Source organism: Cynoglossus semilaevis, chromosome 14 (assembly GCF_000523025.1).
Source record: "Cynoglossus semilaevis isolate Cse_v1.0 chromosome 14, Cse_v1.0, whole genome shotgun sequence".
In the NCBI taxonomy this organism is placed as follows: domain Eukaryota; kingdom Metazoa; phylum Chordata; class Actinopteri; order Pleuronectiformes; family Cynoglossidae; genus Cynoglossus; species Cynoglossus semilaevis.
Window position 1 is genome coordinate 11,460,414 of NC_024320.1, and position 27,355 is coordinate 11,487,768.

Consider the following 27,355-nt stretch of genomic DNA (forward strand, 5'->3'; position numbering starts at 1 on the left):
TGCAGTCCGTCCCGCTGAGAGGATCTTTAAACCAAGAGGTGTCTCTGACCTGACAATCACCACAGGAATAAATTCTGCTCGGGAACATAGACAATATCCTCCCTTGGCTTTTCAGCTGCTGCACTGTCTCTAACCCTGAGCCTGGATCCGTCTGTTTGCAGACAAATCTAAAAATCGATAGGGAGAAAAAGAAGCCTTTACTTCGAGGCCTTCTGGCAGATGAGTGAAAAACACATTAGGGCTAAGAATATAGACACACAACACTCGTAAATTTACTCAAGTTGAGGTCAGCGAATGTCTGCTCGCATCGGTTCTCTCCATTGTCTATCATCCACATCCATCTGCTGCTTCTTAATGAGCCTTATTATCCATATTAAAGTAAATTTAAGAATAACAGTAAGAAAACACAACAAGAAAAGGCAAAGTATATGAATGAAGTCGAGCAGAAACTGCACACCTGAAGCACACCGCTAATGCCTTTGTCTATTTATGTGCATGCAGATGAGTGACATTCTCTCGGGCATTTCACAGGAGAACAATGAAAATGACAAACTGCCAGGGAGAAAAAACAAAAGGGAGCAGCAGAGAACAGCTGGTGATGCCGCTTCAGTCACAGCTCCTCCGTCAGTCAGTCAGTCAGGAGCTGTGACTGAGCTGCAGAGGCGGATGATTTTGGTGTGATACTGATTCATTATGCAGTTTTGGAAGTGGCATTTTCCTCCAAGCTCACCTGCTTGACATCGTAAGCGAAGAGTGCGTACTTCAGATCGGCTGACAGCGAGTACTTGACCACCTTAAAAGCTTGCTATCAAATCAAAAAGAAGATGAGACATAGCAGGTGTTAAGAAAGCCTAAAAATACATGAAACCAAACAGTGATGTGGGCGTTTGTTTGTTTGTTTGTTTAAGGCTGCTTCAGTGACAAAAGACCAAAGAAATTAAAAGAACATTTTGTTTAAAACATGAGGGACGTAACAGAGTCAAACTCTGAGGTCATATTTTCATTTCTCCTTCTCTGAGGTTCTCATCACAAACTATAAAAAAGAAGCAGAAAGCAAAAACTAATAACACTCCAAAAGGCCAGAACACCACAAGGGAACTGCAGCACTTTCTCATACCGTTAACAGAGCAGAGTGTTGGTAGATCTATCCATACAAAGCAGTAAAATACACATACCTGCCACTTTATTAGAGACACCTAGCTCGAATGAGGCTGTATTTATATATTGGCTACATTTTTCTGAACAGTTTCCCTCAACTGCTTCTTCATAGCTCACAAAGGTGGTACACAGTGTGGTCCTCTGCTGATCCAGTCTGGACATTCTGTTTTGACTTTTGGCTATAACAAGAACTGAAGCTCAATTTTGCTCTATAAAGCCTTAAATGGTTGTAAAGAGAACTTGAAATGCTCCGACCAATCAGAAGCTGAGTTAGCATGAAGAGAAAACATTGGTAACCTAGAATCTCTTTAAGCACATGCAGCCAAAACAGCATGACTCGCTATATTAGCATACATCAACATCGCTAAAGTGACCTTTGTTCCACATTACGATACTTCTAACTAAATGGTTTCTTTTGATGGAAACAGATGTAGCCAATAAAGTGACTGACAAAAGCTCACAGTCAGTGTTACCAGTTTGCCTGTTATTCCAAGCCAGGCATGGGCAAACTACGGCCCGGGGGCTGGATGTAGCCCGTTTGACTTTTTAATCTGGCCCGTCAAAGTTGTCCAAATAATGTTATTCATCTGCCTTTCCCCTGCAATGTCTGCATTTCCCCAATAGATGGCATAGAAAAGGCTAAAAGCATTTTATTGACTGACTTTTATAGGTCATTTGTTTTAGTTCACGCAAACGCTCCATCTTTCTGCCCCCCGTCAAATTTTAGGAAACAAGTCAAAAAGTTTGCCCACGCCCAAATATGATTGGCTGCTTTATGGCATCATCAGTGGTTGTTGCCTGAATGTCCATGTTAAAAAAATGTAGAATTTAAAAAAAAAACTATGCAAGAAATATATAGTGACAAGATGCTATGAAACATATCACGTTTCATAACTAGTCAGACATTGGACCAATATAGTTTAGCCGGTGAACAGCAGCAACAAAGGGAATTTCTAATCCAACAAAACATTAAAAAGTGACCTTACGGACACATCAGAGTCAAGTCAGGGTTTAACCAAAGGAATGCTGAGACGTTAGTACTGTGGGTAGAGTGTGGATGGTGTGTGGAAACCAGCAACCTTCTTTTAATGGAGTTCACAGAAAAAAACAGTATTGGCTTCTAAATATATTTAACAGATTCAACAATGAAGCAACTCTGAGTATCACAACTGCAGAATTCAGGCAGTAAATATCAAGAGGCAGAAATAAAGGTTTATATTTGTCACAGTGCAGAGCTGTTCATTAAACAGTGAATTGCAAACAGGAAGTAAAAGATTGTATTGGAAAGGAACTAAATTGGCCCTGCATTCTGCATCTGCAGTTTGATTTTGGTACAACAATAATTAAATTACCAGTACGGACATAACTTATTTTTTCTCCCAGGATGTGTTAGAAAGAGTAGATGTGTTTGACATTTAGAGGCCGAGTCATGTGGGGAGCAGTTAAACCACATGCAGCCGTTCACAGATTTGATTGCACGCCTCACAGAGAAAAAAAACACTCTGAACTTATTTTTAATGAAAAAGCCCAAAATTCTACACAAGGCATGAAAAGGTGATTTTGTCGACCTCAGATCCTGCACCACAAACAAAGTGGAGACAGATGATAACAAATCAACCGGGTTTTTTTTTTTTTTTTTCTTGCAGTGATCTTTCTTTTTTGACATGACTTTGGAGCAATCTTCTATATTAACTACGGAAGATTTTGCCTTATTTTTATGTTGTTTAAGTATGATCAGCATTTTTAAAATCACTGGGAAATAATTGTAACATTATATCATGTTTGTTTGTCCAGAAGAACATTAGTTCAATTCTATGTACCGTTGCCTTGGCACATGATACATGAAGTGAGTCCTCAAATGCAACTTTTTAAAAATGTTTTTTTTAATTATGAAAGTCTAATGTAGGTTTTCTTGACCGAATTTTGTTTTGTCACCCTTGATGGAACATTCTGGTCGATGGGGGCCAGACAACTTGGACACTGGAGGCATCACTGGCAAAAGGTACTTTGACTAATGAACCCCACAAAACAGTACTGACAGAAAAACAGAACTGGTTCGTCTTTGAAGTGATGGTTGAAATCCTTTCATCGGATTCGTTTCTTTTTCTTTTAAAAACAATTGAAGAACATATTTATATTTAAAATTAGTACAGCAAAACCCTGTTTGAACATTTCAGATGTTATAATAAGGAAAGACATATATATATATATATATATATAAAAGGACTAAGCAACACTTACAAATGTGCTGTTGCTCAGAAGGACGTCTGTCTCATTCAGCATGAAGTTGAACTTGATGACATGACCCTGTTGGTTTCTGTACACCACCTCCACGTCTAATAGGGAGAAGGAGAGAATATTTTAAAAAACAGCCAGAAGCGCCGGTAAAAATCGCAGTAATCCACATAAAGATAAGATGGGGAGCATGACCTCGCCCTGTGAAAGCAAAGGTCATGTTCCTGTGGCAATGAACATTTTCTGGAAAGAAAACAGACATGAAACATAAGGTTGACAACATTTCTCTGGAGGCTTGAATACCTTTCTAACAAAACTGCTGTAATGTTGTTTTTTATCCTTACAGGACCCAGACAGTACCTTTATACCTGGAATTGATGTGTGTGTGTAAATGTAAATGTATATATTAAATATATATATATATATATATATAGTCGGTGTAATTTCATTCATGTGCTGGATTTGGGATTATTATTTTTCAATATAAGCTGTTCTGCATGCTCCGTTGCATGTTCTGGGAGAAATTGTCTTTTCTATGTTGTTTTGTGTCTACTCTACAAAGTATTATAATGACTAATACACGAGTCCTTTATTCACTCGTATTTGTCGTACTCTCATAGTGGTAGCTTTTTGCTTGTACAAATCTCATTAGCAGTCGTGTAACGGCACGCATCACGAAGCACTAAGCAATCGTCCATAAAAAACACGCAGTCATAAAAAACTTGTTTTTTTCATTCTGTCTAACATGACTAACCCAATGTTTTATTTAATAAAATGTTCTGCTTTTACATTAACTATATATTAGGGACGTAGCATAAACAAAAACTCCATGAATAATTGACTCATGGACATTTCATCACTGACTTCAGAGAATAGAAGAACATTGAGGAGAAAACTATGGAAAAAACTGGCACGTCAAAAAAACCACCTCAGGTTTAATCTCCGCTGCCGAGGGAAAGGCATTACAGCAGCTAGCCACAACATAAAAAAAATCCCATCACAACAAAAAATGGATAGAGCACCGAGGGAAACCAAATCCAAACCTTCCCAATGGGAATGACATGTGGATGATATAATAAAAATAGGAAAGATGGGACACACAACAACTCACAGAAAATATCAAATTCTCACACACAAAGAGGAGAAGAACAAAACGATAGCATTGTTAGACTTAAAGATACATCAAACAGAAGAAGCCGACATAAAAATGACAACACACAGGAAACCAACCCATACACACCAACAACCTCTCTGGAGATCCCGTCGCACACAAAATATCAGTCATAAGAGCATCACAGTATCAATATAACGGAGGGGAATTTTATTTTTATGGATTTAAAATATCTTAGTTAGTTATGCTTTTGTGTGGTAAAGGCCCAGTTTTGCTTAACAGTGACAACACTGTGCACAGAGTGGATCAGCTTCACCTGCCACATTGATTAGTGGGCCAACTCTGCTGTGTCCCCAAAGGTGATCATCGGTTCTTAATCCTCCTCAATCTCTTGTGGAGTTTGCTAGACCCCTGGACATGACGGCGGGTTGCGGAGGGGTGGGGGCTGGTTAGGTAACTAGCTAATTTTCCAAGAGGTGTATACTCTCATTATAACAAGTAAACAAGTTCTTTGCACAGTGTTTTCCATTCAAATGACATGGCTGTGGTGTGGATGGTTTGAATAATCATGGTTTGAAAGTAACAAAAGTGCTGATTGACATGTCTGCAGAACCCTTACAAGATAATTTGTCCTCCCTTGTTTGGCTGTGGCTCAACGGCCGTCTTTTCCCTGACATGAGGCTGCATTATATCAACTGAGAGAGTGAGATGTGGGGGGTTTGTTTTGTCCAACTAGCATATTGAATTGTTCTGTCCAACAGGGTCACCTGTCCTTTTAGCTGTTTTTGTTGAGATTGATGATAAAGCTGGGAAATTAACATCAGTGGTGTTTTATGGTGTAAATCTAACACTGACAGTGTGTGTGATGAGAGTGTAGAGCCCCGGGTCTGGGCTTGAATTTACTGCTGGGCCTCCACGAGGTGCTGTGCATGTAATTCAAAAAAAAAAAAAAAATGCCTGTGATGAAAGGAAACAGCTGCTCAATGAATCTGTCTCTTCTCTCCTCTTATATCCGAGTCTGGCTGCAAAAGCAGCTCTCTCTAATTTAATAGCACGAGAGACACTTACATTAGATCTCTTATAATCATCCTTCAGACAACAGCAGGCTGTTGATTGATTAAGTGAAACAAGCAAGAGGGAAATTCAAATAAGGCCTCTGTTCTGTCAGGACACCACAATCACGTCCTGACACTTGAAAAAAAATCTTAACTAGGACCTGAGATGCTCCCAGTGCATGACCAGGCAAAGAACAACCTCATCTAAGGCCTTGTTCAATCATCTGGGGATGTTGCTGGGAAAGCTGGGAGAGTTGTAAAAATTAAGTGGTATGATTTTAAAAGTACAAAAAAAAAAAGCAGATGGATGTGATGTCAGTAGGTAACATTAAGGTCCACCTATGGTGCATGCTGTATGTTTGTATGTTGCTCAAATGCTTTGGAGGTTCTAAAGAGTTACAAAATCACATTTTTGTAACATTTTTTAAGGTGTGGTAGAGAAGTATGTGAGGGTGGTGCAGGGCATCTAAGAGGCCACAGTCATGTGGTGTGCAGTTGCAGTCAAAAATTATGCAGATTTCATGTAGTCTGCTGGCTGTCACTGGGAGTGAACAGAAGGGAATGATTTGGAGATAAAAGGATAGATAGGAAAAGAGATGGATGGACATAGCCTTGGGGAAACAGTGGGTATATAGGGCACAAAAATGGGAGAGGAGCCAGGAAGGAATAAACAAATTAGTTTTAAAAGGAAAGACTCTCAAATTCAGATGAGACAGTGTGGCAGAGAAATACCGAAACATTGAAACGTCGAAACATGACTGCATATTTTGTGAGCTGTTGAGGTTGTCCAGATCCCAGATGATTTAAACAAGGAAGACCATGGAGAAGGAGATTTATCAGTAGTAGAGCAATAGCATCCCCCGTTCAGTCACAGCTTGGACTTTAATAACCAGCAGAATTAAGATGCATCTACTCGAGTTCAGTGGCAGCTAAACACATTCTGAATTTAATCGAGATAATTTTTCATCTCAACCCCCTTTAGAGCAAAACAATCAAACACATCATTACCCAAATCTGTTCCCTGACCACACCAAGCACGTTCATCCACTGCTGAAGAAGTTGCCAATAAATAATAAACATCATCAGGCTCACACACTGTTTTAAAGGACGGACAGATCCACCGAATTTGTAGCCTTGAGAGCTAGAACAAAAGGTACAGAGATTTCACTTGTTATAGAAATTTCAACTTTTTGTGCATCAAAAATATGCTCAGCCATTTTTTAAAAATGTTAAATAAAAAATTAGAAATGGGCCAGTATCTGGTTGGATCCTTATTATTATTTTAATACTTGTTAGTGCTATATATAACAGACTGCATGAAAGGCACAGGACGTCCTCTGTCTGTGAGGCCTAATCCCCTTTTTTCATAATCAGATTTATTTATTTTTTATATGTGATTTGTTTGGTTGATCTTGCTTTTATCTCGGCCAGTTACTGCAGTGAGTGACATACAGTATATGCATGTGTTTAATGAACATCCTCATACACAGAACATCTATTGACTTTCAGTCCATCTAAGAACGGCTGGAGCTCAAAGACGTCAATAGCATTTGACAAAATTGATGAAACACTTCCTATTTGATTAATGTAGTTTTCCAGAGCATCTGCAGACTGTTATGATTACGAATACAATACCACCCAAGGATGCAGAAAGTCTCTATACAACAGTGGTTTCCATCATCAGCCATAGCTTGAAGAAATGTAATCTGACTTCCTGAAAATGTTTAAATGTATTATTTATTTAGGATGGCAGGCGCTAACGTTTTGTTTCTTTAATATGTAACCGTATGGTTGTGTCAGTACAAACACTGACACGTTCAGTTTCTTCTTTGCTTTTTATTTGAGAACAAAAGGTTCAAATAATCTTTTAAATTGCAGACATATTATTATTGGAATCCAGGTAGTATTGCAGCTTTCCTGGAAGTTGGATTGCATGTATTAAAAATTGAATTATAGAATATGACTAGGCCTGGGAACACATACATTTACATTTATTTCAGAAAAGACTAAATTAATCAACTCTTTCGTGGCTCACCAGTTCTGTCATAGTGGTGACAGTGATGTCACCCTGTAGGTGGCGGTAATGCACCTCAGGTTTGTTTACCAGGCAAATAGCGTGTGTAGGGCAGTGATTCCGAACCACTGTGCTGTGGCACACTAGTGTGCTGTGGAAAATATTAAATTTCACGTAATTGGTCTGAAAACTATTTTTTATTTATTGCATATAATTTTTCTTTGCTCATCAAAGCACGAACGGCAGAACAATTAATTACTCTTCTGCTTGGTGGCAGCAGATGGCTATGAAAATAATCAAAGCTGTTGAAAAAGATCTTTGAGTGTCTTTCTTCAATTCCTGTTAGTATATCAGCGTTGTCTTCAACTAAACAGGAATACATTTTTAGTCAATTTAAACTAGAAGATTATTATATTTCATTAAATATACTTTTTGTGAGATTTTTGTTTGGTGGTGTGCCGTGGGTTTTTCCTGATGATATATATGTGCCGTGGCTTAAAAAAGGTTGGGAAAGACTGGTGTAGGGTGTTGTGTAGTACACAAATCTTTGTAGATCAATGTTGGTATCTGTTCAAAGCAAATATCTGGAGCACGTTTTACCCCCGCAATTCCACGTGCAGAGAATTACTGTTTAAATGTATGTGTGTCTACTTTGTGCATACACATATACTTATAGCATGTATCTGTGTGTCTTCACAGTCTTCCGACCACAGACCATAATGAGAAGCCGCAGGCCACAAGAGGCAGCAGGTGGTGGGTATCCAGAGCAGGAAAAAGCATTTCTCATTTTGTCCTCCTACCTCCACTGCTGTCTTTGTGTCTCACTCCTCTCATCTTCCACCTTCTGTTACTCTCAGCAAGTCTCCAACAAAAGATGTCATGGAGTAATCCACAATTGACGCAGGAAAAACCAAGGACAATCCCCTTGTTTTTTTGTCTTTTGTGTAGTGCTTCCAACATTTAACACTTTCATTTCCCCCCAAAAAGCAAAAACAGAACCTGTTAATGCAAGTCAAATGGTAGAAATGTTTGTTTTGTGTGTCGTTTAAATGTGCATCTATGAAAGAAATCATGCGTAGTCACACTTCAGGGTCACTGTGAGTCTTAAATAATGAGGGAAGAAAATGTGATGTGATGAGGGAAGGGGTAAAAATAGAGAGGAAATCCCATTGAAAACATGTAGAGGAGTGTGATGGGATAAACAAATGAAGGACCAATGAGGATGAAGTACACAGCAATGTTTTCAAAATCTGTTTATTATGAGGCCTTTAAATTTTAATTATCAAAATTTGGATTTATTTTAGAATCATCCTGAGGGATGTGTTGAACAATGAAAAAACAAAATTTTAATACAAAACTCGAAAATTCTACACACAATTCAAACTACACAACTTCCTGTTGGTGTGAGCATAGTTTTGAATAAGGACCGCTAGAAGGTCATGTATATCAACCTGAACAAAAGCAAAGTTCTGTTGGGCTTGAAAGACCACTTTGCTTGTACCGACGACAACCAAATGGATGTATGGTTGTTGTGGTTCTACTCTTGTTTGCTCTTTTCTGCAGTTTAGTGTGTGTGGCTGTGGGCGTGGCCCAAGGCTCTTGCTGCAGCAGATGAGGCTAAACTGTTGCTGATCAGCAATCACCAGCCAACAAAGGCCTTGCTGTGAACTGTCTCCAGTGCCAGATAGTTCTGTCTGGTCGCTAGAGCCACAGCTTGTCTCTTCACTCCTGTTGTTTTTATCTGCATCGGACTGTCTGTTGCCAAGGCTTCACCGACCTCAACGGATGAGCTGGTTAAGAATTTCCTTGTTGTTGTCTCAAACAAATTAAGGAATTGTTGTCTTGTCTTAATCAGCTTTCCTAGGTATGGGTTGCTGGTTCTAAGTGTCAAGTCAAAGATAAATCTTGATCTTTAAGTGTTCCCAGTTGAGTTGAAAGTGCTAAAATCACTCCAACAGGTCCTTGGGTCTGCCTGACAATCTTGCTGAGAACACTAATTATTTATTCTTTACTTAGTTTTAAGCAGACTTTTATCTTTTGAGTGTTTGCAGACCTTGGAATCTGTGAAGTAACCTCACTCTAACTAAAACTCTTTTTTTTATTTTTCCAAGATGAGGTTAGATGGGAGAGAATTGATAATCTCTTCTTCACTTCACACTGATCAGGTATTCTGTTGACCTATACTGCTGACCTTCATTCCACTTTTCACCAAACTCCACCTCTCCAGGTTTTCATCTGTCAACCTGGCCATCACCATAGCAAACAGAGACAGGCTTACAGCTGATCCAACCCCTTCCTTCATCGAATCAGATTCTTCAAATGCACACACAACTCCTGTCTCACTGGCCCTAGACATGCCCAGCCCGACCCTCACATACTTCTCTGCCGCTCCTAGCCTGTATACAATAGATACTACCAACTTCATACCTGTGTAGTTGCATTACTCTGCACATTACTCTTCTTCTCTAAATTTGGTACTTGTTCCCTCGTTCATTAGGAGGAAAAACTTTTTTAGTACACTATCCTCTGTCTGTGGTACAAATCCTTCTCCCCTTCGTTATTGTCTATCCTCCCATCCAATTGTTTGTGCTGTCCTCATCACTCCTCTTCTAGTCTCTTGGTATATTTATGTTTCTCATTTTCCAGATTATTCCACCTTTTCCTTGCTTCCCTCGTCTTCTGGATGCTGTCCTGAACATCTCAGTTCCACCTCCAACTTTCCTCATTATCTCTCCATTGACTTGAAGTCACACCTGAGAACTTCCTGCCAGTTTTCCTAAACACTTGATTGGTCTTTTGGTAGTTCCTCACGAAGCCCGAGAGCATCTCTCAACTCCACTCTAAACTCTTTGCAACACTCCTTCGTCTTTAGTTTCATGTTTATTTCTTGCCTCTGCCTTTACTCACTTTCCCCTCCTCATTTTACATTTTCTACTCCACACGGCCATTCTCTGCTGCTTAGCTACGGTACCTACACTTCCCCTTTCACCAATGTACAATATCCAGTCCCTTCCAGATGACATCTTCTGCACATTATATAACCCTGCTATTTATCATCCTCTAACTGGTAGAAAAACAAACAAAGACTCTGAGATATTATTAAAATATGTTCCTTAGTTTTGTTTTCACCAGGGCAAGGTGGGATCCTGAATATATTTGATCAGGAGTCACTGCAGAAATGACACTGTGAGGCAATCTGTGTTTAGAAGGGGCAGGTCAGCAGGTGGCGCAGCAATACATTACAAGTTTAAGGTGTGTGTTTATACATTTATACAGTAAAATCTGATCATAGTTTGTTTAATCTCCATATTCTAAATTTAAAATGATGAGGCAGTAATAAACTTTTCTCAGGTAGAGGATGTGGCTGTAATGAAAAAAAAAAAAGAGCAAATGTCCTCAGTATTTCTGTCTTACTGTGGCACTGAATGCGTCATGGATTTCCCACCGGTCTCTCTGCAGTATGTGTGATTAACTTGAATTTAAACTCAGATGAAGACATCATTTCGTTTGGACAGCATGACGAACAAAATGAATATCAAACATTATCTTTTGCCCTGATCAAAGCTCACAGTGACGGCTATAATCTGGATGAATAAAGGGTTTTAACACATGAAGAGCAATTATGTGCTTCCACATTTTCACAGACAAATATTTGGAGATTAATTGAAACATAAAAAAGACGTTGAGAGTCTTTTTTATGCTAATGGACCAAACCAATCTGTTTCAAACCATATGTGGGTCCCTGGATGGAAAATTTCCTCCATTCCGAGGTTTTTAAACCAACATTTTACTACCTCATAAAATTTTATCATCACATGGTCTAGAGCAGGGGTGCCCAATTAGTAGATAGAGATCTAACAGCAGATCACAAAGGTAGTGCTGGTAGATCATGAGTATTTCAAATAAATAAAAATCTAATTCTGTGATGTGTAGCAGTGGACATATTGAACTGAATCACACTGTGTCACACAGCTACATGCATTTATTCAGTTCCCCAGTATATAATGTTATAAATATTGTTCAGTTTATATGAGTAAATATATATTTAACATTTTCACATTTTCACACAGGTAGGTCACTTTAGCCTGGGTATTTGAATAGTAGCTCCTAAGCCAAAAAAGTATGGACACTCCTGGATTAAGGAGGGGAGGCAGCATTTTCCATGTAAAAATATCCCAAGATTTGTTATTATAATCCACAGAGGTAACTGGTTCATTTTTGATTAAAAGCAAAATTAAATCTCTTGGAATCTGTCCATCTTCCTTAAATTGGTGAAGCACCTATAATTGTTTTTTGTCTGTGAGCTGAATTTAATTAAGGACAGTTGGACTCACTCTAACTGACATCAGGTGTGCACTTACTGCAGTTCTCAAGCCGAGCATCAAGAGTCTATAAAAACACAAGCCCAAAATATTTCCTCTGGTTTTGTTTTGTTTTTTTTTACTCCGTCCGATGACGTTTACTCACCACTGACCCAAATGACGTCAGGGTCATGAACTCTAAACTCTGGCTTCCACAGATCTGCCACAGTCAGGCTGGACTTGCTGCTGCCATTGACCTCCACTGTGGAATACACAAAAACAGATCAATTTGACAGATTTTCATTTTCACAGCTGAAGAAGGAAGGACAAACCCTAGAGTTAATTGGAGCTTAAATAGACAATAAGCTTTTACAGACTCACAAAAGGCAGTGAGTAAAAGATTACACACTCTCAACTCTTTCAGATCGCACTTTATATACCAAAACACACTGCATGTTGGCATGCTGATCATTGTTAATATTTAACTACTCAATTACATGAAAGGTCAAGTTGCCAGCTAAGGTTAAAAAACAGCATTAGAACTGGGAGGAAAAGCAGATCTAATTTAAAATGTTTCAAATGTGTGATCTGGGGCAAAAACTCTCCGCTGTTATCTGTCCAATAAAAACAGGAAACTACAACTATCATGTGCGTAATCACATCAAATCTCAGAGTCAGGGTTTGTCTCCTAATGGCTACAGGTGGAAATCTCCCGATGGATGTCCCTACGCAGGATGAGGTCCCATGTCAAAAAGCTCGAAACGTCTCAAAATTGTTTTTTAAGATGACAATGACTTCACTGTGCTTTAGTTGACATGAAGGAAACATGCTTTGGACTAAAATCTCCCAGTAAAGTCCCCAGCATCTTGTTGATTTTATGATATAAAGAATTTTAACGTACCAGGTGTGAGGACGACAACCGACATAGTGATGAGAGAGCAGACCACCACGATCACCAGCAGCGAGATGGCGATGCCCTTCCAGTTCCTCTGTGGAGGGCTGACATCCACAAAATCCTGCAAAGACACAAAGCAAACAGTCGGAGAAAGACATGAACTTCAACTGCGTCTTCAGCACACAGTGGGTTTGAGCCACTTACAGACAGTCAAAAAAACATTCACAGGTCACAGAAATAGAAATATAGTAGTAGAAGAACACCGTTCCTGTAGATGACCCTCTGTTTCATTAAAGATTCAGGCAGGATTTTTAGCATTCATCTTAAGTATTTGACAACCACAGGGATTGATTTTTTTGAATTTTTGTTGTAAAAAGAGGCAGCTGGAGAAGGACTGTCTAGACAGAGCGAGCATTTAATGTCTGAAATCTGCCATTAGAGGAAATCATTTTAAGACAGAGAAGGAAAACACTTGTTCTTAACACATAGCTTTTGATTCTATGTATTGTTCCTTTCAAAGGACAAGAGTCACAGATGGTTTTACTTGAACATTTTCACTTTGAGTTGTGTTTTGAGTTCTGATAAACGACGTCTGAATTCTTTTCATCACAGCTCTGTCTCTCCCTGTTTGGTTGGACAAAGTTAACCAAGGTAACGCTGACAAAAGAGAAAACGGTGTAGTGGATGCTAATGGGAAAGGAGGTTCATTCCTATGGGTCTGGAAAAAGGACAAGGACGTGATGCTCCAAGCCCCCACCTGTGTCCCAATACTGATGACTAATAGAAGGTCGTCACGGCACATTTGTCCAACTTTCAGATCCACAGAGAAAACTGCTGTGTGAACCTGCAGCTTTATTGTACTGTGACTGCATTTTATCATTTTCTGTCGCAATTTGTTGGAACGTTTGTAGAAATCGTACGTTTACCAAACATGGAGATCCAGTATGTAGCCCAAGTGGTGGGATTCAAAGGATACCAACTGGTTAAATGCATTGAAAATAAAGAGTGAGGGGGAGGGTCTGGATCAGCTAAGATTTAATCAGTTTAGTGGTACACAACAACAAAATTTATATATACATACAGTATATACAGTATATCTAAATTTCCCCAAAGGAACTCCTGAGGGATTAATAAACTACTATTTATCTCTCTATCAATATATATATATATACAGTATATAGGTTGTAGTAGTGACCATATTTTGTCTTAGCGCTACAAGTATTTAACCAGTACCCCACCCTATATTGTATATATAAAGTATATCCAGTTTAATTTAGTAAATAAACACAGTATTTAACATTTCCGGTGCAGGTAGATCCCTTTATCCCAGTCGTTTGAATAGTAGCTCACAGGCCAAAAAAGTGTGGACACAGCTGAATTAGAGCAATTTATGAATCCATTAATTTTACATTAATTTATCATGTTTGTATATTTGTTGGCTATTTTAATTACAGGACACACAGCACTGGAGCATTTAGGCATGTAATAGAAAAACAACTCAAAGGTTGATGTTGTCGAAACCCATTAGAAGAGAGAGGAAAGAGTCCTTTTTATTCACACTAGCATTTTCGTACACTAGCATTCTTTTCTTTTCTGTGTGTGAGACCGTAGTTGGACTCCAGAGTATCTCAGTCATCAACTGAATGGACTGTGGAGCAGAAGCTACTGTATGGGATTACAGTACGGCACGAAGATAACTGTAACTGATGGAGTGTGAGGGTAAGACCATTCTGAATGAATGACTGTCTGAAACCGTAGATATAATGACCAAACGTGCCCAGAATAATCTGCATCAATGCTGGTGAGATGGAAACTGTGCAATTAATGGAGCAGGAATACACAAACAACAAGACAAACACACACACACACATCTACACAAACACACAAGAAAAAGAGCGAAAACAGTTTCTTCTCCTCGCCACTGAAGTGTATCTGAACAACAGACTGATGCAGTGAACTGTAACTGCTTATCTCCATACACACACACGCGCGCGCGCGTACACACACACACACACACACATATATATTCAATTACAAGAAAGTAAACAGGCTCATTAGGTCTGTATTTGGTACAAAAACTTACAGAAACCAATGGTTCCAACTCAGCTGTTTCCAGCTGGAACTTTCAACTCTGATTCTGTTTCCCTCTAGCTGTCAACAGAGACTGACTCTGACACAAACCGATATCATCGTGAAGGAAAAGGGCAAAGAGGAACACAACGCATCAACAAGACAGAACGGTGGATTCGCAGTGAAATCAGATTGTGATGAAAGTATTTAAAACAAGACAACTAAAAAAGTAGAAATGAAAAACCATCAAAGGAAATGTAACTGTTCCAGCACCACAGTTTATACAGTCAGTACAAGGGGAAAAAACATCAAGGTGAAACATCTTGCAAAACAGCGCATCATCAAGGAGTTCTTTTCTGAAATGTTGTGAACCTGTGACGTCCTGTGTTCTCAATTCACAGCATCCAGACAGCCAGTGAGATGTGATGACAGACTGTCTGGTATTCACACATCACAAACAACCATCAGAGATCATGCAGCTTCATCTCTCACAGCTGCTCAAACAAGAGACACACAACCCAACAAATGAAAAAAACAACAAAGACAACCATTTTCAACTCCATTTTCTGCACAGAGCCTTAGAGAAGATACAAACAAGAAACTGATTGCATCTGAACATGCAACGAGATTATAAAGCTCCAATGATTGAAATAAGTATACAGCAGAAAAAAAAATCATAGAATTTACAAAGAATAATTCTTTCACTCAAAATAGTCACTTTGTTATTTTCTATTCAATTACGACCGATAGTGGTCACTTTGGGTAGTTTCCAATTGTCTATGACAGTGGTTCTCAAACTTTTTATACTCTGTACCACCGGAGAAAACATTGAGCTCTCTGAGTACCGCCATGATGACAACATTAGAATATGGCAGTGTAGGCCTTCCCTGTTAGCTTATTTCATAATCTCACCAGTAGCTACACATTTTTCTAAATGTTGTATTAATTGTCCATGGTATATTTCAGATTTATTCAATTGAAAATGTGAATGTGAAAATATGAATTTCCCCCATGTACCACTAGAGAGTGCTCGCGTACATCTGGTGGTACACGTACCACAATTTGAGAACCACTGGTCTATGAAAATTCTCAGTCATCCAGGTCATGGTCAAGGTTGACGTAAAAAAAATTATAATTTTTTGAGGACAATGAAATATTTTATTTCTGTGCAAAGTCCGTTAATTCAAGCTAAGGCTCAGTAAGAAAGCACTCAGAAAAAATGTTTTAGACAAAATAATATAAAGTTTAACAAAATAAAGTCCTTTTTTGTTGTCCTCTTATGTTAACACAATATATACATTTTTATATATTAGTCTCAAGGCTGTGATAGCATCTGTACTGAACGTGGCAAAGTGGTAATGACTTCTTATAGATCAGCAAAGCCAGGCTTTTATTTTGACAAACTAGAAAACAATGGTGACTATTTTATAAATGTATACTTTTATCTGCCTGCATCTGGTTGGTGTCAGAGTCAGACTTCACGTGGTTCCTGAAAACTGAAAACCAATGGATTTGTGTCAGTTACGAATAAATATATATGTTCAACAATAAAGAAAAAAAAATCCCAAATCGATACCTAAGAAGAATCACCTCATTGACAAAAATTAAATTTAGCTGTAATAAACTGGAACAATGAGTTCTTATAGATAACAACTCACATACGACTTGTGAACAAACTTTTTATATATTTACTTTGTAAAACTAAAATCTTTATGGTATAAACTCTGTAAAAAGAAGGCAGCTCCAATTGTTATTTACTAAGAAAACAGCCTAGGTATAAGATTTACATGCAAAAGGTCAGTGATCAGTATATCGTTATAAGAAACATTCTTGAATGGATGTGGTTGAATCTGCATCATATGTCATTATTATAGAGATATTGTAGAGTTGTTTTCATCAAATTATTTTTTCATTTTTTCAATGTATGCGCCTGAAAACCTTAACGATATCTCCCTTATTTAACGTCCTTCTAAACGTGTTACAGCGAAGACTGTCGTCTGTCTGTCTCCTCTCTGCTGGAGAAAAACCCGACAAAATAAAACGAATATCGTATTTTATCTCCATCTACCTCATCCTGCTGCGCCTCCTTCGGTTTCTTCTTGGTCGGGTCTTTTGATGCGGTCATTGTAGCCGAGGAGCAGCGTCGTTTTCCAGGCTGGATCCAGCGGCTTCCCCTGGTAATGACATCCAGACCCGTGAGCTTCTGTTTAACAGCAGCAGCAGCAGCGGCAGAGACACGCAGTTTCCGAGTGCAGATTTCAAAATAAGAGCCTTGTAATTTGGTTTGTATTGCAGACTATAAAGAGTAAAGAGAGAGGACAAAGCTGTGCTGCTGCGACGACGACTCTGGGGAACACATCCAGAACTGGACCAATGTTGACGTGACTTTGTTTTTTTTTTTCAAGGACCAATAAAATTTATCAAGTTAAGATTTGTATAATACAAAGTACAAGTGGAAAGGTGAAAATGTCTAGAACAATTCAATAACAGCTGCAGCATTTTTTTATTTGTCTTGTATTTTTATCTTTTTGTGTGTGTGCGCGCGAAGGGTGTGTGCGTGTGCGCGCGTCTGTAAAAAAAGGTTTATTAAGGAAGATTTTTTTTTATGATTACAACATTCCTTCCTTGTAAATACTGCGTTTCCATTCATATGAGACAAATGAAAAGACGGGTACAAGTTGCCAAAAGTAATTTCCATGTATGTTTACCTAATGGACATTTAATGGACTCTATATAAAGCACTAGTAGTATAGTAGTGTATTGTAATTTTTTGCTACTTTGCCTTTTCTTTATAAACTACACAAGGTTTCTGGATGGATCTTGCTTTTAATATTCTTTTATATTTTAGCATATTATCAATATCTAACAAGACTTGGTGATGCGCTGCTACTACTGAATGTACATTTACATTTTAAACACAATACGGGACAGTGTTCAACAGGACCTTTATTTTCCTAACTAGGACCAATATCCTGCCTTACTTCATATGTTTTGAGCCTACCTTCAGATGTACTGTACGTGCATGTATTTCGCATTAGGGGTTTCGCGTCTCTGTCCATGGTGCTGAAAGAGTCAGTCTTCGTCGATACAGTGCTGTCGTCGGTGTTGTACGAAACGAGGTGTGGGCAGAGAAATAGACTCATATCTTCGACCATTCCAACATGTGTTCAACCTGTTCCATGTTTGTTTGGTTTTTTTATATAAAGGTTATGGTTGATTTTTGCCATACTTTTCTTGCATGTGTTTTGAAATTTACATATAAATAAAAAAGAAAACTCATTACTCATATTGAATCGTTTGGGTGATTTACACTGACTTATTATAACACATTGGTTTATCAACACCATCATTAGGTAGCTCATTGAATAATGGTCACGTATTTAAAGTTGCTGAATCAGTTTCTCAACAAAAAAGATTCCAACTCTATTAGTCTAATTCTGAACAAAGTTCAGTATCTTTTGACATTTTAAGATTTGGTATTTGATGGAAAGGTAGAGTTTGAGGCCACAGTGTGTAGGAGAAAGAGTGATTTAATGCATTGTAGCTGCCTTAAACTGACCATCATCAGGTATAAAACCTCAATATGTTCGCTGTAACATCAAAATGAGTGCAGTGGCTTTTGTGCGTCTATCTACGTTTATGTATAAAGCAGTGTAATATTCAACGCCCGGACTACAGATTGACTGTTTGTCCTACCTTTGGAATTTTACACCTGATGATGTCACTCTACTATTACCATGCTATCACATCAGGGACTCAGGGCTCTCGTGTAACGTCTAGTATTAGAATAGCGCTCAGAAATAAATTATAGGATTATATCACTGGCTGGGGTTTCGTCTGAAATCCCTGCAGATGAGAATGAAACGAGACAATCGGGCAGATCAGTAACCAGCTGGCCTTTCCTGCTGCCAAGTGACAGAATGCAAACTGATAGGCGTCACAGAGAAGGCCCCAAAGACACAAACGGCATCAACACACTCACACATGCCGCGCACACCATTCCCTTCAGAAAATTATCTTTCGTCCCTTCTCTGCTCTTATGGAGGAAGGGGGAATCAGAGCGCACTAAAAAGACAATCCCAGCTACAGATGTGAATCTCCTTATGTACAGAGTATCTATACCCAAGAGGTCTGAACAGATTAAAGTGTCCCAGGAAAAAGGCTCTTCCCTCGTGCTCTCACATTTAAATCTACTTTATATATACATATATATATATACATATATATATATATTTATATATATATGTATATATATATATATATATATATATATATATATATATATATGTACAGGTGACCTCTTAAAGTTTAAACTGAGCATCAGAAAAGGATAGCTTTTTCAAGTTATGGTTTTTTAACAGGATTTGCATACTGCTGGTCAAGTACAATCATCCTCAGTCTTTCAGTTGGTATAAATCAGCTAATGTAATGTCAGATGTTACGGGGGTCATCCAGACAGGACAATAATCAAGCGTTGACCAAAGCTAAAATTTTCATCAAATCTATAAGAATCTGAAAAAACTCTGTGCCCCAAAATCTGTAAGAATATAAAGCACAGATCAGTTGTCTCCTGTGTAGGTGTGGTGAATATTTGATGATAACTTTGTAGTTCATTAAACCATTAGTGAAAATCATCTCAAACATGTTCTTAAATAAGTTTGATGGTGTTTAATGGCAACAGCTACTTGATACTAATCTAATACTACTGGGAGTACTACTGGGAACTATGCCATGTCTGTTCAAAGCATTGCTGATGGCCAAGAGGATGTCTTTTGTGTTTCATCTATAAATAACCACACTGTTCTCTTCAGATTGGTTGTTTTTTTTTTTATGTCTGTCCAGGACAGACCAAATGGACAACCAACAAAATATTACCTCACACAGACCTGCTCAGCTATTGCACTTCCACTGTCGAGCGAAGCCATTTTTCTTTTAAAGACAGTCATAAAACTTTATTGTGTTCTTCGGTTGATGCAATGAGCAGCGAGCAGCACAGAAGGAAACTCTTCTATTACTTACCACGACCAGGCTTGTCAGTCTTCTCAGTTATTTCTTTTCTTTTTTTCTTTGACGTGAGGGAAATTTGTTGATTCTTTCAGAATACGTGGGTCCTTGGTGATAATGACTACACACAACACTTAATATAATAATAAAGAAAACTATGAAAAACAGATGGATGTATCTCTGTTACTGCAGTTCCTTTCAGTCTCAGTTTCAAGACTGAAAGGGAAAAATCTCTCACATCACCTTGTTTTGATCTAAAGATTTTTATTGTGTAAGCTGTAACCTCCGCACTGGAAGAAATGTTGCTTGGCCTTGGAATGGTGTTGTGTTTTGTTTTTTTATGCTGCACTTCACTTAACTTCTCTGTTTTCTCTTTAACTGCATTGTAATACACACATATGCAAGCACACACACACAAAGACCTTTTTAAAGATGTTTAAGATGTGAAGACAGATATTAAAGAAACGTGTTCTCGTTAGTGACGTGCATCAAATAAAGTCAGAGAATTTGCCTTTCACATTTTTCCTATCTTCCAGTCCAGGACTCGTGACTCAACTTGGACTCTGAAGAACACTGATTAAAGACAGGCGGACAGACACGTTGATAGAACCCAGGGTGTTTATCTCATTTTAAACAGTTTCTTCAGATGCAGTAGAGGGATTCAAGCAAAACAACTTCTTCCATATCAAAGACAGTAATGATACATGATTGGATGCAAAACCCTGGGTTTTGGACTTGGGCCTCTTTGACTCACTACTGCATTAAGTGCTAGTGTGAAAACAGAAAAAGTGTGACTGAAAACCCTAAGGACTTAATGAGTCAATCTGACCTGAAAACACTGGAAACTCGATGTAAACGTATTATTATTTTTGGACACGATCATTAAAACTTGGACTCAAAAACATGGAGACTTGGACTCAACTAAATCTCTTCCTTGTAAACTGTTTTATTGCACCTTCTTCCTGTGACTTCTTCTACTAAAAATTAATTCGCATTGTTGGCTCATATGAAAGTCTTACGTTTGTCTCTGAGCCCTTCTGTGTGGAGTTGGCATGTTCTCCCATCGTGTGTGTGTGTGTGTGTTTTTGTTGATCATAGCTGTGAATTTGACATTTTGTTGTTGTTGTTGTTTTAAAAATAGTCATGCACAGCACAATTACACAACATCTCATCTAATCTGAAATATAAGTCAGTTTAGCTTTGTATTTATTTGTATCAAACCGTCTGCTCTCAGTTTTATTTTACCTACAAAATTACAAATCATTCTGTATTTCAGAGGAACTGAATGTGAAAAAAGAATGTTTAAAATGGCTTTAACACTGCTCCAAGCAGACATGGCCCAAATGGAAAAAGAAGCCTTGAGGAACATTCAACTTTTTTTTTCTTATTCTCTTTTTTTTCATGATTAAAGAGGAGCAGGAATTAGAATATGCTGCAACGCAAGAAAACTATTATGAGAACAAAAGAAAGCAGACACTTTTTATTGCCAGCTCCAAGGGTATGAACTTAAAACCATCATCAGCGCCACTTGATGGGAGCTGAATGTGGAGCGTCAGTGCTCAGATGGAGATAAGAATGAAGGCACAAGGTCAAGAGCAAGAAGCGGGGGAAGAAAAAAGTCTGCAGATTGAGATTCAGAGGAAAGCGGGGAGTAGAACGCTGTTTTTAATGGAAGCTGAGGAGTGGGAGTTGAAGAAACAAGGGGCTGAGGTGGAAGTGAAGAGAGGCAGGAACAGAGCAAGAAGAAAGGAAAAGATCCTCAAAGCCTTAGGCTGGCCACTCTTCCCATCGCTATTAAATATTTAACAGGTGGAATCAGAGACCATGTGGAGCTGATCTCCTTTTCTCTGACCTCTGCTGATGCATTTTGGACGTTTACCACCTCAGATACGCAAATGTTTCCGCCAATCTGTTATTTCAGATGAGCACATGCATGGTGCTATTATTAACTCAGCCCATCGACTGGGACATGGAAGGTGTCATTAGCAAAGTACTGTGATCACTCTGTCTACGTCTGCCTCCCATAGACTATTAATAAAAGATGGATGTCATCTCCAAACATGTCGTTTTGGCAGCAATGCAGCTACTGGCCAGCAACGAGCTCTTCAGCTCATGAATCACCAGTTGCAAACTTTTCAATTAAATCATCAATGATCAAGTTACAAATATTATTCTGCTCTGTGTAATTAAAAAACGTTTAATTTACCAGGTTAAGAAATTCAGCTACGTGATCTCTATTAAATGCTTTTTAAGCTCCTGTGAGCCAAACAAAATGACTTGGCGGGCCATATTTGGCCCTTGAGTTTGATCTCCAATGTGTTAGTCCAATCCTGGGTTTTCTTTATGGACTTGTGCATGTTCTCCACTTGTTTGAGGTCAATGAACTCTGCTAGCATGCAGTGACATGCAAATTCACTGGATACTGGATACAAGAATCAGTTTGTTCTTCTTAATCCAGAAAAGCAGTTCCAGACAGCGCTCCTTTCTTACCTCATGTTACAACCCCAACAACAGCCTCTAGGCTGGGGTACCAGCATCTGCTACTCCTGTACCAAGGAAATTTACATCTTTGTGGCTGTCAGTGTGGACAGCCACTATGGGGCACTCTAGCTGGCTGGTGCAACTTATATTCCAGAGGGACACATATATGTTTTTTTTTTTTCATTATGCATTTTTGACTGGTGCAACTTATCTTCCAGAGGGACTAGTCCGGAAAATACGGTATGTGCTCTTGAGTAAGAAATGAATACCTTCAATTTCCAAACGTCAAAAACAGATTATTCGCTTTTCTGTTCTCAAGCGTTATAACACTAGTCACTAAAGAAACATCAAACTGAATCTAAAGAAAGACTAAAATGTGACTGAATGTTATGAGGAATGGGGAAAAGTTGTTTTCTTTATGACTCAACATTTCTGAGGTTCTTCTGCTGCTCCCCTCTGATCTCCACAGCCTTCTGGGAAACACCTCTGCTTTCTAATCAGGGACTGATTTACACCAGGGACGGCAGGTGAATGTAATTAACCCGCTGCCAGGGTTTAACTTCACAGGGCTCAGGGTTTGGTACCAGTGAGGTTTGCTGGAGAATGCTGAAGATAAGGTAAGCCACAGCAGGGAGCTACAGTATCAGGAAGGTTCTTAGAGCAGAATTAAGCCACAAGAAAAAAAACCTGACTTTGTGACTTGACTTTTTTCTCTCACTCTATCTTTAGACATATGGCTCCTAAAGTAAACTATTGCAATACCGTGCTGTATTTTCTTCCCTTTTCTGAAGAAATACTTTAAAGTGGAATGTGCACTCAAAAACAATGAGACATTGAATTGATGTTTGGTTTCACTGACCATAGCTGCGGAAGAAAATTGTCTGGCAAAGAAATTAAAATGTCAGACCAGAACACAATCTGATCGAGTAGACGTGTTTAACAGGAGCAGAAATATATCTCTGAATTATATCTTAGAAGAACACGGAATTGTGCTGTTTTCAGTTTTCTGGCAATTTATTTTCTTTGTCCCGAGCGTGTCTCCAGGAAAGAATTCTGACTTTGAATTTGATTTATTTGGTCAGTAAAATATTGGTAAGGTTGGTGTTGGCATTGCATGTAGCTAAAAGCAGTGCAGCATGTATGTGTGTGTATATATATACGTGTGTGTGTATATATATACGTGTGTGTGTATATACTGTATATATATATATATACTGTTGTGTACATGATTGTACCAGAGGGATATCAAACAGCTGAGGTTGGGCTCTGATCAAAGGATCAATCACAGTGGGGTTATTTCCATGAAGTACAGTACTTGGTAGTTTTTCACACAATCTGCTATCTTTAAAGAACTGTATTTGTCTCCACCTCAGGAGTGCTGCTTGTCTCTGCCCATCATTCTCTTTCACTGCAGCAGAAACTCTAATCCACTCTTTTATCAACCACACTCTGCTGCAGGAGAATTCTCTCAGCAGATACAAAAGGCACTCAACTCATGTCCAGACCTTCTGATGCCTACTTTACGTTTCTCAAATCTCTTGCAGACTGTTTGGACCTCCCTGCATTTTCAAAAACAAACCGCACTTAAGCCCAGCTCTCTCCTGTACTAGTTTTAATAGCTAGTATTTTTACAACAACTTCCTCTGAAAAACTCAACAAAAAAAGATTTCATCTTCAGTTTCATATGGCCGGTAAATGAAGGAACACCTATTGAGTTTGAATGCACAAAAATACATTTTTGAACCTTTATATTGGCCTCCAGCTTGAATGCTAATTAAAATTAAACTTATGTGCTTATCTGCTGTGGTTCTCCCTTCATGTCCATTTGTAGAAATACGTAGCGAGACAGAGAACAGACAGGAAGACGGAGAGCTGTGAATGTGCTGCTGGCACCAGGGTGTCGTATACACCTGCAAAAGCACATTAATATGCATGGATGCTCAAAATGCCACATGCCATGATTTGTATTCCTCCTACATTTTTTTCATATCTTAAAAAGAAAATCAGACACAAATGGTCACAGGTGGTTGAAAAACAAAATCAACATGTTTTGCAGCAAAATATGAAACCCAGCAGGGGCTGAAGATAAAAAAACTGAATCTAGTTTCCTGACCTAGAAAGAAAGTAGGTCAAGGTTTAGTGACTGACCAAGAGGGAAACAGTCATTTATCAACCTGAGGCGCTGGCTGAGCTCCAGTCAGCTGCTCAAGAAAGACAGAACGCACACACATTTACACACATGCACATGCATGTATCAATTTAACCACTGCGTTTCTTTTTAAGTGCACGGCCATAGCTTTAAGGAACCGTGTGAGTCCAAAAATAGCCCTCGGTCTCTGGTCACGGTTTGGCTGGAGTTTGGGCCAATCAGGATGATGTGTTTCTCTGGATGGACTGGCCAATATAATGTATGGTGATTTGAGCTCAGTAAAACATACTGTGGAAAAATGTGGTCTGTGATTATAAGTTGTGAACAGAATGGTCCTTGTGGAGTTGGGACTTGTGTTGACTCTTACCTTGTAAGACTTCTATCAGGTCTGACTTCAGCTCTGACTGAAATGTTTTTTCATTGTTTTCCTTCAGCATTTCTCTCATTTTGACCAGACCGGAGGGACCGTGACCTGGACCCTAGTCTGAAACCAGAAGGCTCAGACTTCTGGAACTTTCTTTGGGTATTGTGGTGAGTATGTATCATATCTACCCAACTGTATGAATATCATCTGTTTAAAATGAGAATTGTTTGAATTCTCTTGACAATACACTCTGATAAATTCTGATTCCACATCACACTTGAACAGTGAAGACAGCAACACTAAACAGGCAGATATTTAATCCCAACGTGTAACTTCACCACTAGGTGTTGCCAACGGATGCATTTCATTCAGCTCGTGTGATGTGGAATAAGTTATGGCTGTTTTTTCTCATGGAGCTGAACACAAGGACTGTAGCACACAACCTCAACATACTGACTTTATTTTTCTTTAATCTCACTGGAACATTCTCAGTCCTCTCTCATTACGAAGCCTTACAAGAATAATCTGAGTCCTGACACACTCTGGTCCCCTGCTGCTGCTGCTGCTGCTGCTGCTGCCGCTGCTGCTGCTGCCACTGTTTTTCAAGGCCTTAGCTCTCCCTGGAGGCAGCTGACACCCCTGGGATCTTATGCTAAAACACACACACACACACACACACACACCACTCTGTATTGACAAAAGACAGCCGTCTCATTGCAACTTATCAAACAACCCCGAGAGACTCTGTTTCACTCAATAATTCATTACCATTTCATCCACTTTTGCAGCCACGAATGAAAATTAAGTGTCTTTTCATTTTTAAAAATACCCAGCTTTGGGTTGCTGGTTCACATGTCACCACCGTCCTCCATCACCTGCTCCAGGTCTGAGGCTTCTGTGGATACCGTTAGAAAGGAAGCACACTGACACCTCACCTCTAGAAACCTGAGTTCTGGCTCCATCATGTTGACGTCTCCAGTCAAAAATGTGATGCATCAAACTCGGTATAATCCATATCGGCAATAAAAGCCTGAAATTCCTGATATATTCTTAAATGTAACAAAAAAAATGACAAAAAGGAAGTAGGTAAAAAGTCAGACTGCTCTCCTTCTCCGTCTCTTTGCCAGCGTTGTGTCTGTCTGCCTTTTTCTCTTTGGTGTAAACAGACGCCTGGCACACTCGCACTCCAGCACACACACCGAAACGTCTGTGTGTGTTCTGATTTTACTATGTTGAAAAAATTGTGTCATTCAGAAGTGAAATCAGACAGCCTACTTTCTCTGGGCATCGTTGTTCTGATAATTTACTACTGTGTCAGGAGGGAATTTGGTCTGAAGCCGAAGACGAGGCCTAAAGAGATTGAGGTTAGAATACACCGAGGTGGAAAAGTTGGTGGAAAAACATGGTTTTAACGTTGACCTGAGAAAATATGATCTGCTAATGTTTAGCCTGGGGTGAGAAGTTTTTAAAGACACGGCCATCACTGGGTTTTTAGTTGTAGTCCTGTGTTTTTGACCTGGTGAACTTGAAGTATTATGTTGTTGAAGTAATAGTTTTTCTCCAGAACTCATTTTTTCTTAATGACGTTGTGTTGGCTAGCGGTGTCTCAGATCAGAAATGTTCATAGCATCTGATTGGCTGAGTGGGCATCAAGAATGACAGCTCCCTTCTTATGAAGGTTCAAAAACTTTGCTTCTCTTCAATTTTTCTTCTGTGCCTTGAATTGTGACATGAAACAATTTGGACCAGACTTGAAATGTGGCTCCAACTCTGATCTGCCGTTTGTTTAGCACTGTCCGGGGGTCTTGTGAAGATTCCCAGGTTAACTCCTGGGATTTTTTAGGCTTGGACTTAAATGTGATGTTTTCACGACCCAGCCTTGTTTTGACACAGACTTGATACTTAGTTTTTGTTTGTTTTTTTTGCTGCTACCAGGCAGGATTTGTCTATCCATCAGAACTGCAGAAATCCATAACAAAATCAACTAAAATTGATTTTAACCTAATTTAATTCAAATTTTAAAAAGTGCTTTGTCAGACACAATCTTTTTTTTTTCAGATTGTTTTGACTAAGTTTGAATGTTAAATACATGCAGCTGTCATTGTGTGACTGGTTGAGTGGCTGTTTGTGTCTGAAAACAGACCATTTGAGGGTGCACTTTTTGATTTTGATTTTGAATACTTCAAGTATGAGGTTTTCAAGTAGAGGTACTCTATGTTGGTGTAACCTCAGTCCAGTCTGACAACCAGAAAGGTCACTGCTGACAGACACTCCTCGTGTCTGTCGTGTTTTATATAAAACAGCAAATCACTGTAAATGTCTGGTTTTAAAAACCAAAACCAAAAAAAATGACAGTTCCAAAAAATCGTATAACAAATAAATTATCCTGTCTATATATGTGAATGTATATTTATATGTGTGTGTATATATGTATATATGTATGTGTGTGTGTATGTGTATGTATATATATATATATATATATATGTATATATATATATATATATGTATGTATATATGT

The 27,355-nt window shown here is 38.7% G+C and overlaps 1 protein-coding gene and 1 long non-coding RNA gene across 4 annotated transcripts in view; one reads left to right on the top strand and one right to left on the bottom strand.

Annotated features, from left to right (window-relative positions):
• Positions 1 to 27,355, bottom strand: part of LOC103389598 (inactive dipeptidyl peptidase 10-like) — a 50,312-nt gene that overhangs the window by 18,306 nt on the left and 4,651 nt on the right. Inside the window, exons 1-5 of one of the 2 annotated variants that reach the window (XM_008325061.3) lie at positions 16,908 to 17,345; positions 12,776 to 12,890; positions 12,041 to 12,136; positions 3,400 to 3,494; positions 731 to 805 (exon numbers count right to left, since the gene is read on the bottom strand). In XM_008325061.3, the coding sequence (XP_008323283.1) occupies positions 731 to 805; positions 3,400 to 3,494; positions 12,041 to 12,136; positions 12,776 to 12,890; positions 16,908 to 16,964 (438 nt within the window). In that variant the 5' untranslated portion in view covers positions 16,965 to 17,345. Of the gene's footprint in view, positions 1 to 730; positions 806 to 3,399; positions 3,495 to 12,040; positions 12,137 to 12,775; positions 12,891 to 16,907; positions 17,346 to 27,355 lie in introns of those variants that run through there. The other variant, XM_017038607.2, reaches the window with a different exon arrangement.
• The window catches only part of LOC103389600 (uncharacterized), a 12,954-nt gene continuing 8,363 nt past the window's right edge, over positions 22,765 to 27,355 (top strand). For both annotated transcript variants that reach the window (XR_003051725.1, XR_522622.2), the window contains exons 1-2: positions 22,765 to 22,941; positions 24,908 to 25,004. This is a non-coding gene — a long non-coding RNA (uncharacterized LOC103389600). The remainder of the gene's footprint in view (positions 22,942 to 24,907; positions 25,005 to 27,355) is intronic.